This window comes from Oncorhynchus nerka, linkage group LG8 (genome assembly GCF_034236695.1).
Source record: "Oncorhynchus nerka isolate Pitt River linkage group LG8, Oner_Uvic_2.0, whole genome shotgun sequence".
Classification (NCBI taxonomy): Eukaryota; Metazoa; Chordata; class Actinopteri; order Salmoniformes; family Salmonidae; genus Oncorhynchus; species Oncorhynchus nerka.
Window position 1 is genome coordinate 11,332,228 of NC_088403.1, and position 18,462 is coordinate 11,350,689.

At 43.2% G+C, this 18,462-nt stretch overlaps 1 protein-coding gene across 1 annotated transcript in view; it reads right to left on the reverse strand.

Annotated features, from left to right (window-relative positions):
* The window catches only part of LOC115127176 (serine/threonine-protein kinase WNK1-like), a 214,617-nt gene that overhangs the window by 75,470 nt on the left and 120,685 nt on the right, over positions 1-18,462 (reverse strand). Inside the window, 1 exon segment of the mRNA XM_065021325.1 lies at positions 8,630-8,718. Within this exon segment, the coding sequence (XP_064877397.1) occupies positions 8,630-8,718 (89 nt within the window).

An 18,462-nucleotide genomic window follows, 5' to 3' on the forward strand; every position in this document is an offset into this window, starting at 1 on the left:
GACAGGGGAAGAGGGAGAGAATAGAGAGAGAAGGGAAGAGAGGGGGAGAATAGAGAGAGAGGAAAAGAGAGGGAGAATAGAGAGGAAGAGAGAGGGGGAGAATAGAGAGAATGGAAGAGAGGGGGAGAATAGAGAGAGGGGAAGAGGGGGGAATAGAGAGAGAATGGAAGAGAGGGGGAGAATAGAGAGAGGGGAAGAGGGGGAGAATAGAGAGAGGGGAAGAGGGGGAGAATAGAGAGAGAAGGGAAGAGAGGGGGAGAATAGAGAGAGAGGAAAAGAGAGGGAGAGAATAGAGAGAGAGGAAAAGAGAGGGAGAGAAAGAGAGAGGAAAAGAGAGGGAGAATAGAGAGAGGAAGAGAGGGGGAGAATAGAGAGAAGGGAAGAGAGGGGGAGAATAGAGAGAAGGGAAGAGAGGGGGAGAATAGAGAGAGAGGAAGAGAGAGGGGGAGAAGAGAGAGAAGGGAAGAGAGGGGGAGAATAGAGAGAGGGGAAAGAGAGGGGGAGAATAGAGAGAGAGGGAAGAGAGAGGGGGAGATTAGAGAGAGGGGAAGAGAGGGGGAGATTAGAGAGAGAGGGGAAAGAGAGGGGGAGAATAGAGAGAGGGGAAGAGAAGGGAGAATAGAGAGAGGGGGAGAGAGGGAGAGATTAGAAGGGGAGAGGGGGAGATTAGAGAGAGAGGGGAAGAGAGAGGGGAGATTAGAGAGAGAAGGGAAGAGAGGGGGAGAATAGAGAGAGGGGAAAGGGGGAGATTAGAGAGAGGGGAAGAGAGAGGGGAGAATAGAGAGAAGGGAAGAGAGGGGGAGAAGAGAGAGAAGGGAAGATTAGGGGGAGAATAGAGAGGGGAAGAGAGAGGGGGAGAAGAGAGAGGGGGAGATTAGAGAGAGAAGGGAAGAGAGGGGGAGATTAGAGAGAGAAGGGAAGAGAGGGGGAGAATAGAGAGAGGGAAGAGAGAGGGGGAGATTGATGAGAGAGTTTAGCAATAAGGCCAAAACAGGTTTTATTACATTCAATAAGTTCTGCATGGTGCATGATTAACCTATTAGCCTATTTACAGAGGACATTACACAACTCTGTGTGGGCTGGCCTAAAGGACTGCAATAGAGCTGTGTTCTGACATCCAGTACTATGGCTTAATATCCTATAATAACTACGTATATTTACAATCCATAAATTATATCCCATATTAACTATGTACAGTCGTGGCCAAAAGTTTTGAGAATGACACAAATATAAATTCTCAAAATTCTCAGTGTCTTTAGATATTTTTTGTCAGATGTTACTGAAGTATAATTACAAGCATTTCATAAGTGTCAAAGGCTTTTATTGACAATTACATGAAGTTGATGCAAAGAGTCAATATTTGCAGTGTTGCCCCTTCTTTTTCAAGGCCTCTGCAATCCACCCTGGCATGCTGTCAATTAACTTCTGAGCCCCAATCCGCCCTGGCATGCTGTCAATTAACTTCTGGGCCCCAATCCACCCTGGCATGCTGTCAATTAACTTCTGGGCCCCAATCCATCCTGGCATGCTGTCAATTAACTTCTGGGCCCCAATCTGCCCTGGCATGCTGGCAATTAACTTCTGGGCCCCAATCTGCCCTGGCATGCTGTCAATTAACTTCTGGGCCCCAATCTGCCCTGGCATGCTGTCAATTAACTTCTGGGCCCCCAATCTGCCCTGGCATGCTGGCAATTAACTTCTGGGCCACATCCTGACTGATGGCAGTCCATTCTTGCATAATCAATGCTTGGAGTTTGTCAGAATTTGTGGGTTTTTGTTCGTCCACCCGCCTCTTGAGGATTGACCACAAGTTATCAATGGGATTAAGGTCTGGGGAGTTTCCTGGCCATGGACCGAGAAATATTGATGTTTTGTTCCTCGAGTCACTTAGTTATCACTTTTGTCTTATGGCAAGGTGCTCCATCATGCTGGAAAAGGCATTGTTCATCACCAAACTGTTCCTGGATGGTTGGGAGGAGTTGCTCTCGGAGGATGTGTTGGTACCATTCTTTATTCATGGCTGTGTTCTTAGGCAAAATTGTGAGTGAGCCCACTCCCTTGGCTGAGAAGCAACCCCACACATGAATGGTCTCCGGATGCTTTACTGTTGGCATGACACAGGACTGATGGTAGCGCGCACCTTGTCTTCTCCGGACAAGCTTGTTTCCCGGATGCCCCAAACAATTGGAAAAGGGGATTCATCAGAGAAAATGACTTTACCCAAGTCCTCAGCAATCCAATCCCTGTACCTTTTGCAGAATATCAGTCTGTCCCTGATGTTTTTCCTGGAGAGAAGTGGCTTCTTTGCTGCCCTTCTTGACACCAGGCCATCCTCCAAAAATCTTTGCTTCACTGTGCGTGCAGATGCACTCACACCTGCCTGCTGCCATCCCTGATCAAGCTCTGTACTGGTGGTGCCCCGACCCCGCAGCTGAATCAACTTGCTGGACTTTCTTGGGCGCCCTGAAGCATTCTTCACAACATTTGAACCGCTCTCCTTAAAGTTCTTGATGATCCGATAATGGGTTGATTTAGGTGCAATCTTACTGGCAGCAATATCCTTGCCTGTGAAGCCCTTTTTGTGCAAAGCAACGATGACGGCACGTGTTTCCTTGCAGGTAACCATGATTGACAGAGGAAGAACAATGATTCCAAGCACCACCCTCCTTTTGAAGCTTCCAGTCTGTTATTCGAACTCAATCAGCATGACAGAGTGATCTCCAGCCTTGTCCTCGTCAACACTCACACCTGTATTAACGAAATAATCACTGACATGTCAGCTGGTCATTTTGTGGCAGGGCTGAAATGCAGTGGAAATGTTTTTGGGGGATTCAGTTCATTTGCATGGCAAAGAGGGACTTTGCAATTCATCTGATCACTCTTCATAACATTCTGGAGTATGTGCAAATTGCCATCATACAAACTGAGGGAGCAGACTTTGTGAAAATGTATATTTGTGTCATTCAAAACTTTTGGCCATGACTGTATATTTACTATCCATAAATTATATCCCATATTAACCATGTATATTTACTATCAATAAATGATATCCTATAATAACCATGTATATTTACTATCCATAAATTATATCCTATGATAACCATGCATATTTACTATCAATAAATGATATCCTATAATAACCATGTATATTTACAATCCATAAATGATATCCTATAATAACCATGTATATTTACTATCAATAAATGATATCCTATAATAACCATGTATATTTACTATCCATAAATTATATCCTATGATAACCATGCATATTTACCATCAATAAATGATATCCTATAATAACCATGTATATTTACAATCCATAAATGATATCCTATAATAACCATGCATATTTACTATCAATAAATGATATCCTATAATAACCATGTATATTTACAATCCATAAATGATATCCTATAATAACTAGGTATATTTACAATCCATAAATGATATCCTATAATAACCATGTATATTTACAATCCATAAATGATATCCTATAATAACCATGTATATTTACTATCCATGACTCAGACAAATGGCATAATTGAAGGCTTAATGTTACCTCTCAGGACATCTTATCATGTGAGGCTCAGCTGGTAAGTGTGTCACGTTCTGACCTTAGTTCTGTTATTATATCTTTGTTTTAGTATGGTCAGGGCGTGAGTTGGGTGGGCAGTCTGTTTGTTTTTCTATGTTGGTTTTTGAGTTCGGCCTAGTATGGTTCTCAGAGGCAGCTGTCAATTGTTGTCCCTGATTGAGAATCATACTTAGGTAGCCTTCACTTTTGGGTTGTGAGTGTTTGGTCCACACGGTACTGTTTTCGGTTTTGTTCGATTGTCTTTATTAAAACACTTACCACGCTGCGTTTTGGTCCTCCGATCCTCCATACTACTCCTCTTCGTCAGAAGAGTGTGTGTACAATGTGTGTGTAAGTGTCTTTGGATAAATGTGCATGTCTGCTAAGTTCATTATTATATTACAGTGATGTTTAATGCATGTCTGAGTAGAATACATGTGCAGCACAGAGTGAGCCAGCGACAGCTAACATGGCAAACAACTACAGGAGCTCTCTCACTCACACACACACGAGACACAGAGACACACACACACACACACACAGACAGAGACACACACACACACAGAGACACACACACACACAGAGACACACACACACACACAGAGACACACACACACAGAGACACACACACACAGAGACACACACACACAGAGACACACACACACAGGCTCAGGTTGAGTTATACCACACACACACACACACACGTTGGATTCTCTCCGACACACAAAAACATGCCAGTTCATGGATGAATGCAGTGTTTACACCCCCAGTAAGGTGATGGATCATCAGGCCTCTCTGTAAATGTAATGTAGGCCGGCTGGGCACCAACAAAACTAATCAAATCAAATGTTATTTGTCACATGGTAAACAACAGGGTGTAGACTAACCGTGAAATGCTGACTGACAGGTCTTCCCAACAATGTAGAGAAAAATAGAAAGATAATAACACCAGGAATAAATACACAATGAGTAACAATGAGTTGATGTGCAGGGGTACGAGGTAATAACATGACTATATACACGGGGTACCAGTACTGAGTTGATGTGCAGGGGTACGAGGTAATAACTTGACTATATACTGAGTTGACTGGGGTACCAGTACTACCAGTTGATGTGCAGGGGTACGAGGTAATAACATGACTATATACACGGGGTACCAGTACTGAGTTGATGTGCAGGGGTACGAGGTAATAACATGACTACGGGGTACCAGTACACGAGGTAATAACTTGACTATATACACACACAAGGTACCAGTACTGAGTTGATGTGCAGGGGTACGAGGTAATAACTTGACTATATGAGTTGATGTGCACGAGGTAATAACTTGACACGGGGTACCAGTACTGAGTTGATGTGCAGGGGTACTGAGTTGAGGTAATAACTTGACTATATACACGGGGTACCAGTACTGAGTTGAGTTGACTTGACTATATACACGGGGTACCAGTACTGAGTTGATGTGCAGGGGTACGAGGTAATAACTTGACTATATACACGGGGTACCAGTACTGACGAGGTAATAACTTGACTATATACACGGGGTACCAGTACTGAGTTGATAACTTGACGGGGTACCAGTACTGAGTTGATGTGCTTGACTATATACACGGGGTAGTACTGAGTTGATGTGCAGGGGTACGAGGTAATAACTTGACTATATACACGGGGTACCAGTACTGAGTTGATGAGGTAAGGTAATAACTTGACTATATACACGGGGACCTATATGACACAGGGTACCAGTACTGAGTTGATGTGCAGGGGTACGAGGTAATAACTTGGCTATATACACGGGGTACCAGTACTGAGTTGATGTGCTGGGGTACGAGGTAATAACTTGACTATATACACGGGGTACCAGTACTGAGTTGATGTGCAGGGGTACGAGGTAATAACTTGACTATATACACGGGTACCAGAGTTGATGTTACAGGTGGCTAACACACTGTAGGCACCACTGGTCTCCACACAGTGAATGCTCTAATGCAGGGCTCTCCGACCCTGCGCCTGGAGAGTTACCCTCCTGTAGGTTTTCACTCCCACCCCAGTTGTAACTAACCTGACTCAGCTTATCAACAAGCTAATTATTATTAGAATCAATTGCGCTAGATTAGGGTTGGCGTGAAAACCTACAGGAGGCTAGCTCTCCAGGAACAGGGTTGGAGAGAAAACCTACAGGAGGGTAGCTCTCCAGGAACAGGGTTGGAGTGCAAACCTACAGGAGGCTAGCTCTCCAGGAACAGGGTTGGAGAGAAAACCTACAGGACGCTAGCTTTCCAGGAACAGGGTTGGAGAGAAAACCTACAGGACGCTAGCTTTCCAGGAACAGGGTTGGAGAGAAAACCTACAGGATGCTAGCTCTCCAGGAACAGGGTTGGAGTGCAAACCTACAGGATGCTAGCTCTCCAGGAACAGGGTTGGAGAGAAAACCTACAGGACTGCTAGCTCTTCAGGAACAGGGTTGGAGAGAAAACCTACAGGATGCTAGCTCTTCAGGAACAGGGTTGGAGAGAAAACCTACAGGACGCTAGCTCTCCAGGAACAGGGTTGGAGTGAAACCCTACAGGACGCTAGCTCTCCAGGAACAGGGTTGGAGAGAAAACCTACAGGATGCTAGCTCTTCAGGAACAGGGTTGGAGAGAAAACCTACAGGACGCTAGCTCTCCAGGAACAGGGTTGGAGAGAAAACCTACAGGACGCTAGCTCTCCAGGAACAGGGTTGGAGAGAAAACCTACAGGACGCTAGCTCTCCAGGAACAGGGTTGGAGTGAAAACCTACAGGACGCTAGCTCTCCAGGAACAGGGTTGGAGAGAAAACCTACAGGACGCTAGCTCTCCAGGAACAGGGTTGGAGAGACCTGCACTAGTGAGTCTAGTTTAAATAGCAAACATACTATTATTGTTGAGACCGACCGCATAGTTAAGTCATACATTTCATGCATCGTTAAGTTAACCTCAATCATTAACCTGTCATTCTCCTGGTACTTTAGACAGAGCTGTATATAAATCAGTGTGACAAAACAAGGCTATAGTCTTGATAACAAACACAGTGAGAATGTCTGCACAGTATAGCCAGCCTTTCCATGCATCGTTGAGTTAAAAAACCTCAACCATGGCAACATTAGTATCAAGTACCAGGATAATGACAAAGTGGGGAAAACCCCAAGGCTTTAGTTTAAATAGTAAACATACAAATGATGTTGTTAGACAACATAGTTTAAGTCAGTCTTTTTATCCATTGTTCTGTCTAAAACCTCAACCATGCATCATTAAGGACCCAGAGAGGGGAAAAACATGGCTTGATTATACTTAGGCTAGTGGGAATAACATCCTAGCCACATATTAAAAGCTTTACTGCACTTCTCTTTTCTCAAGGGTGTAGTTTGGTTGTTGTTGCAGGGTGTTGTATGATATGTCTATAATACAAAACACAGACTTTTATTAGAATGACAATAAAAGATACAGAGATGAATCCTACTAGTAGGAGACAGCATAGATGTATTAATACAACCGGCAGCTTGGCTACTAAAAGCACATTTATGCAACGGGGATTTTACGATCTCCCAGTGTTCATGCATTGTTAAACAGTTCACACCAGAGAAAGACAGCCAAGTCACCATCAGTCTTTCCACTGCATCATCAGTGAAACATCACACCGGGGTTTCATCTGACAACAAATGACCAAATATTGCTTCCATTCCTCCCCCACATTTCATATTTCAATGCACTAATGCAAAATTGTTGCCCTTAGTTCAAGGACTGGACGGCCTTCATAGTGCAAACACAGTGCAGCATAGCAGAGGGATATATTGATTTGTCAGTTGTGTGTGAGACAGCAGTCTTTCCAGCTCTCACTCATTGACGAAATCATTCACTACTCAACTGGCCTCACTGAGTAAAGTTGACCTTCAAATGCAAACTTTAAAAAGACACCCAGTACATATCGTTCACATACTGAGATGTAGTAAAAGATTTCAGAAAAACAACAAAGCTTTCTAAGGATTGACACGTAGTTAAACATGAAGGCTGTAAATCTTCATGACTAGTAAAACTGATGGACATTTCAGAAAAACTTTACCAAAAAAAGTCAGTTTGTTCCCCCTCTAGGCCAGGGGCAGTCAAGCTTTTTCAGCGGGGACCCCATTATTTACAGTAGAATGTCAGGGGACCCCAGTATTTACAGTAGAATGTCAGGGGACCCCATTATTTACAGTAGAATGTCAGGGGACCCCATTATTTACAGTAGAATGTCAGGGGACCCCATTATTTACAGTAGAATGTCAGGGGACCCCATTATTTACAGTAGAATGTCAGGGGACCCCATTATTTACAGTAGAATGTCAGGGGACCCCATTATTTACAGTAGAATGTCAAGGGACCCCATTATTTTCCCAATAATCTCTTGCGACCCCACCCCAAATCTACTGACAACCTTAAAAATCAACAAATAACCTTCAATTCATTGCATTTTCAACTCTTATCCAAATGAAAATAAACCAATAAATACATTTATTCCATACAATTGTATCTTTAAAATGATCTTTTCTCTAAAAACTTTTGTTTCTTGCCCCATAAAATATTCGGTACTGTTAATTTGTATTTTATTTTGGCGACCCCACTTCAGTGTCACGACCCCGACTTTGAAGGATACTGCTCTAGGCAAAAACTGACAAGTAGTCAAGGCAACCATGAGTGACATTCATATTTAAACAGTGATGAGGGGTTTTGACAGACACAGGTAGTTGCCAGCTAGAGACAGTAATACAGGTTCAGTTCCTCTTGTTTTGGTTCAACAGGAACAGAGAGTGGAAAAGGAAAACACTCTGTCCACAAACTGTGGGAGATTTATGTGGCGATTCAGAGTGGCAGTGTGTGCGTGGGGCCTGTTTGTAGGACTAAGTACTCAGGGAGAACTAAGCGGCAGGCTGGCCAAGGCCTTCAGGCCCTCAGACTCTGAACATCATGTGTGTGAATGACAGATGAAAGGACTAACAGCCCCCAAAGTGTGTGTTTGTGTACAGTACACACACACACATACACACACTAGCTCACCTCTCATCTTTGTTCTGGCGGATGCATCCCTCGATGATTTCCTTCACTTCTGGTATGGCTACCTTGTCAAAGCTGGCCGGCTTGACTCCCTGTGGGGGCAGAAACACAGGAGAACGTTAAATCAATGTGCCAGCTGAAGCATGAGGCCAACAGAGACCCCCATTTCACCTCATTATCGAGCAAGGGGGCGTCTAGTGGAAAGAGCAGGGGGGGGGGTGTCTAGTGGAAAGATCAAGGCCAAGGAATCAAGAGAGAGAAACAGCGAGAGAGAGAGAAAAAGAGGGGGTCTCAGTTAAAAAACAACTTTCAATTCTGGTTGAGTGTAGCAGTGGGTCATTTTCCTTACGACAGAGACCATAAAAGTGTGTGTGTTGTGTGTTTTGTGGGCCCCAGTGAGCTCTAAACAGCCAGGGTAACCAGCCGTGTTGATTTAACTCAGGGAGTGTGTGGTGTGGCAGGCCTGAAGCTCTAGCTGAGACAGACTTGGAAGTCTGTCACCGGCGCAGCCCAATGTAGTCAAAGTCTGTCTGGAGACGCTTCAGTAAACCTGGGCCCCAAGCATAACGGGATCAACATAGAAACATACATGTGCACACAACATGCGAGCCCCATTAGCCTACCATACAAACACGTTTTACTGGACAACATTGATCAAATCAGGAACAGCTGGGTGTCTTTCCCCTGAGATAAACATGTAAACAACCTGTCTCTCACAACTTGGTGACAAGTCTATTTTCAGACACCATTAGAACTCACACCAATACTTTTGCCATCCTTTCAGACGCAGATGGAAGCAGCATCTATAGAAAATAAATGACTAAAAGCTCATTTGATCCAAATCAGGCCAAATAAATACTGTATTTCCACCTTTCAGCATTTTATCAGATGCACAACCTTTAAACAAAAAGGTTCTGGTCGGGGAGGACAAACGGTCTTGAAACGCAGGACTTGAATAAAGTCCACATCAAGAGGATCCAGTTGTTGAGATGAATAAGTCCAGCCCAACATCAGGGCAGTGAGATTCAAGGGCAAGTCATCCTCCTGATACCAAGTTGATCCATACAACCTGAACCCAAGGCAAGTCATCCTCCTGATACCAAGTTGATCCATACAACCTGAACCCAAGGCAAGTCATCCTCCTGATACCAAGTTGATCCATACAACCTGAACCCAAGTCATCCTCCTGATACCAAGTTGATCCATACAACCTGGACCCAAGGCAAGTCATCCTCCTGATACCAAGTTGATCCATACAACCTGGACCCAAGGCAAGTCATCCTCCTGATACCAAGTTGATCCATACAACCTGAACACAAGGCAAGACATCCTCCTGATACAAAGTTGATCCATACAACCTGAACACAAGTCATCCTCCTGATACCAAGTTGATCCATACAACCTGAACCCAAGGCAAGACATCCTCCTGATACCAAGTTGATCCATACAACCTGAACCCAAGGCAAGTCATCCTCCTGATACCAAGTTGATCCATACAACCTGAACCCAAGGCAAGTCATCCTCCTGATACCAAGTTGATCCATACAACCTGAACCCAAGGCAAGTCATCCTCCTGATACCAAGTTGATCCATACAACCTGAACCCAAGGCAAGTCATCCTCCTGATACCAAGTTGATCCATACAACCTGGACCCAAGGCAAGTCATCCTCCTGATACCAAGTTGATCCATACAACCTGGACCCAAGGCAAGTCATCCTCCTGATACCAAGTCATTTGTAAAAAAATAAAATAAATACAAATTAGGATCCAATTAGCTAACGCCATAACGCTAGCTAATCTTCCTGGAGTCCAACATCAATTAACAAGACATTACAAACAACCAAAAAACAAGACTTCAAACTTTCAACAAGTAGACAATTAAAATACCTGACAGGAAACACATTTGACATTCAGTTGACGCTTTCTATTTCCTGTCCAGTCATATGGTCTATCGCATTAGATGTTCTTTCTACTTCCTGTCCAGTCATATGGTCTATCGCATTAGATGTTCTTTCTACTTCCTGTCCAGTCATATGGTCTATCACATTAGATGTTCTTTCTATTTCCTGTCCAGTCACATGGTCTATCACATTAGATGTTCTTTCCATTTCCTGTCCAGTCATATGGTCTATCACATTAGATATTCTTTCTATTTCCTGTCCAGTCATATGGCCTATCGCATTAGATGTTCTTTTATTTTTTTCTTGAAGGTGGATTTATTTTTTGCCTGAGAAATATGGATTGGTAAAGAGGTCCATTCAGCTGAGAAATGTGGATTGGTAAAGAGGTCCATTCAGCTGATAAATATGGATTGGTAAAGAGTTCCATTCAGCTGATAAATATGGATTGGTAAAGAGCTCCATTCAGCTGAGAAATATGGATTGGTAAAGAGCTCCATTCAGCTGAGAAATATGGATTGGTAAAGAGTTCCATTCAGCTGATAAATATGGATTGGTAAAGAGTTCCATTCAGCTGATGAATATGGATTGGTAAAGAGTTCCATTCAGCTGATAAATATGGATTGGTAAAGAGGTCCATTCAGCTGATAAATATGGATTGGTAAAGAGGTCCATTCAGCTGATAAATATGGATTGGTAAAGAGTTCCATTCAGCTGAGAAATATGGATTGGTAAAGAGTTCCATTCAGCTGAGAAATATGGATTGGTAAAGAGTTCCATTCAGCTAGAAATATGGATTGGTAAAGAGTTCCATTCAGCTAGAAATATGGATTGGTAAAGAGTTCCATTCAGCTGATAAATATGGATTGGTAAAGAGTTCCATTCAGCTGAGAAATATGGATTGGTAAAGAGTTCCATTCAGCTAGAAATATGGATTGGTAAAGAGTTCCATTCAGCTGATAAATATGGATTGGTAAAGAGTTCCATTCAGCTGATAAATATGGATTGGTAAAGAGTTCCATTCAGCTGAGAAATATGGATTGGTAAAGAGGTCCATTCAGCTGATAAATATGGATTGGTAAAGAGTTCCATTCAGCTGATAAATATGGATTGGTAAAGAGGTCCATTCAGCTGATAAATATGGATTGGTAAAGAGGTCCATTCAGCTGATAAATATGGATTGGTAAAGAGTTCCATTCAGCTGAGAAATATGGATTGGTAAAGAGGTCCATTCAACTGAGAAATATGGATTGGTAAAGAGTTCCATTCAGCTAGAAATATGGATTGGTAAAGAGGTCCATTCAGCTGAGAAATATAGATTGGTAAAGAGTTCCATTCAGCTGAGAAATATGGATTGGTAAATAGTTCCATTCAGCTGAGAAATATGGATTGGTAAAGAGTTCCATTCAGCTGAGAAATATGGATTGGTAAAGAGTTCCATTCAGCTGAGAAATATGGATTGGTAAAGAGTTCCATTCAGCTGAGAAATATGGATTGGTAAAGAGTTCCATTCAGCTGAGAAATATGGATTGGTAAAGAGTTCCATTCAGCTGAGAAATATGGATTGGTAAAGAGTTCCATTCAGCTGAGAAATATGGATTGGTAAAGAGTTCCATTCAGTTCCTAGAAATATGGATTGGTAAAGAGTTCCATTCAGCTGAGAAATATGGATTGGTAAAGAGTTCCATTCAGCTAGAAATATGGATTGGTAAAGAGTTCCATTCAGCTGAGAAATATGGATTGGTAAAGAGTTCCATTCAGCTAGAAATATGGATTGGTAAAGAGTTCCATTCAGCTGAGAAATATGGATTGGTAAAGAGTTCCATTCAGCTGAGAAATATGGATTGGTAAAGAGTTCCATTCAGCTGATAAAATATGGATTGGTGGAAAGAGTTCCATTCAGCTGATAAATATGGATTGGTAAAGAGTTCCATTCAGCTGATAAATATGGATTGGTAAAGAGTTCCATTCAGCTGAGAAATATGGATTGGTAAAGAGTTCCATTCAGCTGATAAATATGGATTGTTCCATTCAGCTGAGAAATAAAGAGTTCCATTCAGCTGATAAATATGGATTGGTAAAGAGTTCCATTCAGCTGAGAAATATGGATTGGTAAAGAGTTCCATTCAGCTGAGAAATATGGATTGGTAAAGAGTTCCATTCAGCTGATAAATATGGATTGGTAAAGAGTTCCATTCAGCTGATAAATATGGATTGGTAAAGAGTTCCATTCAGCTGAGAAATATGGATTGGTAAAGAGGTCCATTCAGCTGATAAATATGGATTGGTAAAGAGTTCCATTCAGCTGATAAATATGGATTGGTAAAGAGGTCCATTCAGCTGATAAATATGGATTGGTAAAGAGGTCCATTCAGCTGATAAATATGGATTGGTAAAGAGTTCCATTCAGCTGAGAAATATGGATTGGTAAAGAGTTCCATTCAGCTGAGAAATATGGATTGGTAAAGAGTTCCATTCAGCTAGAAATATGGATTGGTAAAGAGTTCCATTCAGCTGAGAAATATGGATTGGTAAAGAGTTCCATTCAGCTGAGAAATATGGATTGGTAAAGAGTTCCATTCAGCTGAGAAATATGGATTGGTAAAGAGTTCCATTCAGCTAGAAATATGGATTGGTAAAGAGTTCCATTCAGCTGAGAAATATGGATTGGTTAAAGAGTTCCATGTTGCCTGTCTGGTTTAGTGGTCAGCTGAGAAATATGGATTGGTAAAGAGTTCCATTCAGCTAGAAATATGGATTGGTAAAGAGTTCCATTCAGCTAGAAATATGGATTGGTAAAGAGTTCCATTCAGCTGTGGCTCTGTATTGAACTGTAGATTCAAGTCAGTTTGTCCTTGGCTTGGGTTGCCTGTCTGGTTTAGTGGTTATGTGTGTTGCTAGTATGTACTAACGGCTTGGGTTGCCTGTCTGGTTTAGTGGTTATGTGTGTTGCTAGTATGTACTAACGGCTTGGGTTGCCTGTCTGGTTTAGTGGTTGTGTGTGTTGCTAGTATGTACTAACGGCTTGGGTTGCCTGTCTGGTTTAGTGGTTGTGTGTGTTGCTAGTATGTACTAACGGCTTGGGTTGCCTGTCTGGTTTAGTGGTTGTGTGTGTTGCTAGTATGTACTAACGGCTTGGGTTGCCTGTCTGGTTTAGTGGTTGTGTGTGTTGCTAGTATGTACTAACGGCTTGGGTTGCCTGTCTGGTTTAGTGGTTGTGTGTGTTGCTAGTATGTACTAACGGCTTGGGTTGCCTGTCTGGTTTAGTGGTTGTGTGTGTTGCTAGTATGTACTAACGGCTTGGGTTGCCTGTCTGGTTTAGTGGTTATGTGTGTTGCTAGTATGTACTAACGGCTTGGGTTGCCTGTCTGGTTTAGTGGTTATGTGTGTTGCTAGTATGTACTAACGGCTTGGGTTGCCTGTCTGGTTTAGTGGTTATGTGTGTTGCTAGTATGTACTAACGGCTTGGGTTGCCTGTCTGGTTTAGTGGTTATGTGTGTTGCTAGTATGTACTAACTGACCTGAAAATACTGTTTATTTTATTTTATTTTTTAATAAAAAAATAAATATAACATTCCTAAAGAAAATCAGAAGACTGGATAGTAATTTGTTTTCAACGTGAAGCCATGAGAGATTCTGATGCATTTGGGTGATATTCATACAGATAGATAATCTGGCACCCCTATTTTGAGTGATTTGGAGCTTTTTGCATACATCTTTCTTTGCTGTAGATGACCGTATAACTGGACAGTACTCTAAGAGTGATAGGACCAGGGACTGACCGTATAACCAGACAGTACTCTAAGAGTGATAGGACCAGGGACTGACTGTATAACTGGACAGTACTCTAAGTGTGATAGGACCAGGGACTGACTGTATAACTGGACAGTACTCTAAGAGTGATAGGACCAGGGACTGACTGTATAACTGGACAGTACTCTAAGAGTGATAGGACCAGGGACTGATTCACCTGATTCAGCAACTCCCTTACCCATCTCTGATTCAACCTGAACCCAAGGCAAGTCATCCTCCTCATACCAAGTTGATCAATATAACCTGAGCCCAGAAACATTGATGGGAATAGGAGCCAAGAACACAGACTCAAACACGGAGACTAATATAGAAATAACTCAACGAACCAAACCCTTCCTCTTACTACCTCAGTCTCTTCTCTGCAGTCCCCCCCCCCCCATCAGACAGTCGTATAAAAAGAAAAGCAAACTGTCAAAACAGTAGAGAAGAAAATGTTCCAGAGAAAGGTAGAGACAGAAAGAGAGAAAAAGAGATTGAGAAAGAGACTTACCGGGATGTGAGAGTGAGAGACAGGTCCGACAGAGAGAGAGTTGGACTCACTAAACTCTTGTAACCTGGTACATCGAGTTCTGCAGGCTCTGTCCTTTCCAGTTCCCAACACAGTGGCTTCTCAGTCTTTACCAACCCCCCCTGTCCCTCCAATCTAGAACCTGTGCTTATATAACATTACACACACACACACACACACACACACACACACCTCCTAGAGATTTCTGGGGCCAAACAAAGTAAGGGATGACAGCGGAAGAGGTAATGGAATTAAGGAGGACCGGTATTCCAATAACAGGGTGATTAAAAAGGCCTCATTACGGGTGAAACTCTCACAGTGAATAGAGGTCCATTAAGCCGGTTACATGCTGGTTCCTTTCTGCCCCCTCACAGAACAGCCAACAATGGAGAGAGAAATTAAAAGGTACATGTACAATGCTTTACAAAAGACCAGAGGCAGAGGGAGGGTGGAGAGACTTGATGTGAGGACGGTGTGGGTGGACTACCTAGGTATGTGAGGGTGAATCCTGTCTTCCAATTAAGTCAAATTGTCACTTAGTCAATGGGGTGTGGAAAGAGAAAGGGACTAATTATGATCTTAAAAAAGTCCAATACATCAGCTTTTATCTCAATACCAAATCCTTTTTGGGGAACAAATAAGTGCCTTACAGTCATTTGTTTTCAATTAAAATGGTCAAAAAGAAGCAAAAATATAGCTTCTTAGCAAAGAGACATTTCTCAAGCAAGAATTTTACTAGAACTGTCTGGGAGTGTTCTGTGTAGGGAGGATTCATTTTTTATTTCTGCCGTTATTGGCAGAGAGGTTTGGAACTCTTTCTTATTGGTCTATTAACTAATTTACCGCATGGTGATGTCACCATGGAAGGCCAAAACTCCATCCCACCAAAACATGCAGAAATGTCAAAACAGCTCTTCATTTTCCAAACAGTTCTTCATTTTCCAAACAGCTGTTACCCTAAAGGGGCACGATCATCATGTTCTATATGTCCCAGTATTATTCCAAACTAACGTTCTGACTGCACTTGGCCGTTGACTTGACTTACATTTACATTACATTTAAGTCATTTAGCAGACGCTCTTATCCAGAGCGACTTACAAATTGGTGCATTCACCTTATGACATCCAGTGGAGCAGCCACTTTACAATAGTGCATCTAAATATTTTAAGGGGGGGGGGGTGAGAAGGATTACTTTATCCTATCCTAGGTATTCCTTAAAGAGGTGGGGTTTCAGGTGTCTCCGGAAGGTGGTGATTGACTCCGCTGTCCTGTCCCAGCTCTTTATAATTTGGGCGTTAACGTCAGTTCTCAAAGCTGTGTGTTCCTTTTATAATTCACAGTAGAATTCATATATAAACGTATGTTTAAAAAAAAATGGCTCTTAAGAATCTGTCTGTCCGGTCTGGCAGATTTAAATAGTCCAGCTCTCCAGCAAACAAACAAAGGGATGAAAATACCCCCGACATTATATACAAATGGATGGACTGGGAGCAAGCAGCTGTGTACCAAATGACTGGACTGGGAGCAAACTGCTGTGTACCAAATGACTGGACTGGGAGCAAGCAGCTGTGTACCAAATGACTGGACTGGGAGCAAACTGCTGTGTACCAAATGACTGGACTGGGAGCAAGCAGCTGTGTACCAAATGACTGGACTGGGAGCAAGCAGCTGTGTACCAAATGACTGGACTGGGAGCAAGCTGCTGTGTACCAAATGACTGGACTGGGAGCAAGCTGCTGTGTACCAAATGACTGGACTGGGAGCAAGCTGCTGTGTACCAAATGACTGGACTGGGAGCAAACTGCTGTGTACCAAATGACTGGACTGGGAGCAAGCAGCTGTGTACCAAATGACTGGACTGGGATGCAAGCAAGCTGTGTACCAAATGACTGGACTGGGAGCAAGCTGCTGTGTACCAAATGACTGGACTGGGAGCAAGCTGCTGTGTACCAAATGACTGGACTGGGAGCAAGCTGCTGTGTACCAAATGACTGGACTGGGAGCAAGCAGCTGTGTACCAAATGACTGGACTGGGAGCAAGCAGCTGTGTACCAAATGACTGGACTGGGAGCAAGCAGCTGTGTACCAAATGACTGGACTGGGAGCAAGCTGCTGTGTACCAAATGACTGGACTGGGAGCAAGCAGCTGTGTACCAAATGACTGGACTGGGAGCAAGCTGCTGTGTACCAAATGACTGGACTGGGAGCAAGCAGCTGTGTACCAAATGACTGGACTGGGAGCAAGCAGCTGTGTACCAAATGACTGGACTGGGAGCAAGCAGCTGTGTACCAAATGACTGGACTGGGAGCAAGCTGCTGTGTACCAAATGACTGGACTGGGAGCAAGCTGCTGTGTACCAAATGACTGGACTGGGAGCAAGCAGCTGTGTACCAAATGACTGGACTGGGAGCAAGCAGCTGTGTACCAAATGACTGGACTGGGAGCAAGCTGCTGTGTACCAAATGACTGGACTGGGGAGGAAGCTGCTGTGTACCAAATGACTGGACTGGGAGCAAGCTGCTGTGTACCAAATGGCAGCCTATTTCCTAGATGGGCCCTGGTCAAATTGTAGTGCACTATATAGGTGGCGTTTGGGACGCAGCCAGTGGAACTGTCACTGAGGGTAACAGTCTGAGGCAGGAGGCTGTAATAAGAGTCTACAGAGCTGGGAGAACAGAGTGACGGGGGAGAGAGACGGGAGCACGCTGGGTCATTATATACCATCAGCGTCATCCAGACGCGGTCTGGGTTGTGTGTGTGTGTGTGTGTGTGTGTGTGTGTGTGTGTGTGTGTGAGTAACATGACAAGACATTATTTTCTTGGGTTGCAGCTCTACAGTCACTGACACAGTCTGTCTAAGAGTCAAAGGACTTCATTTTTAACTTCAGTACTTCACATGAAGCCAATTTCTAACCTGACATGATGTATCCACACAACTTTCCTAAAGCAAAATACCTCCAAGAAGTAATGTGATGGATCACTGAGTTGGAGCAACGGGATTGATTCCCAATTGGTCCACTTGGGTACTTCAGCTCACATTGATTCCTCTTAACCACATCCAAGGAAATGCCATAGGTTACACGTTAGTTCCCAGCAGCTAAAATCCATACCAATCTGATAGACGGTTCAAGTATTAATAGTCCTGTATTCCCATGACAAATCCCTACTCTGATCCCACAGGAGAATGGCATGCAGAGTCACAGTGACTGGGGGGGGGGTCCAGGGAAGCTGCTCTGTCATTATCATAACACAGGATCTCCCAGACAACCCTGTGTGGTGACCCCTAAAGCTGAGGTCACCCGCCATGACGGTCAATAAGCACTGTTCATCACTGACTAGCCGACTGTCTGTCCTTTACTTAAACATCACTGGGATTTCCTAAAAACCTTACTATAGACTTCCACTGATTACATGGAGTAATTCTGAGTACATGGGAGCTTGGTTTTGACCAGCAGGGTTCTGTAAACACATATCACAATGACGAGATCAGTCAAAGAGAAGAAAAAAGACTGTCACATCTGTCTGCATGATGAGATCATCTCATGGCAGTAACACAAAAAGACATTGATTACATTTCCCATCCATCCGGCCATCCACCCGGCCATCCACCCGGCC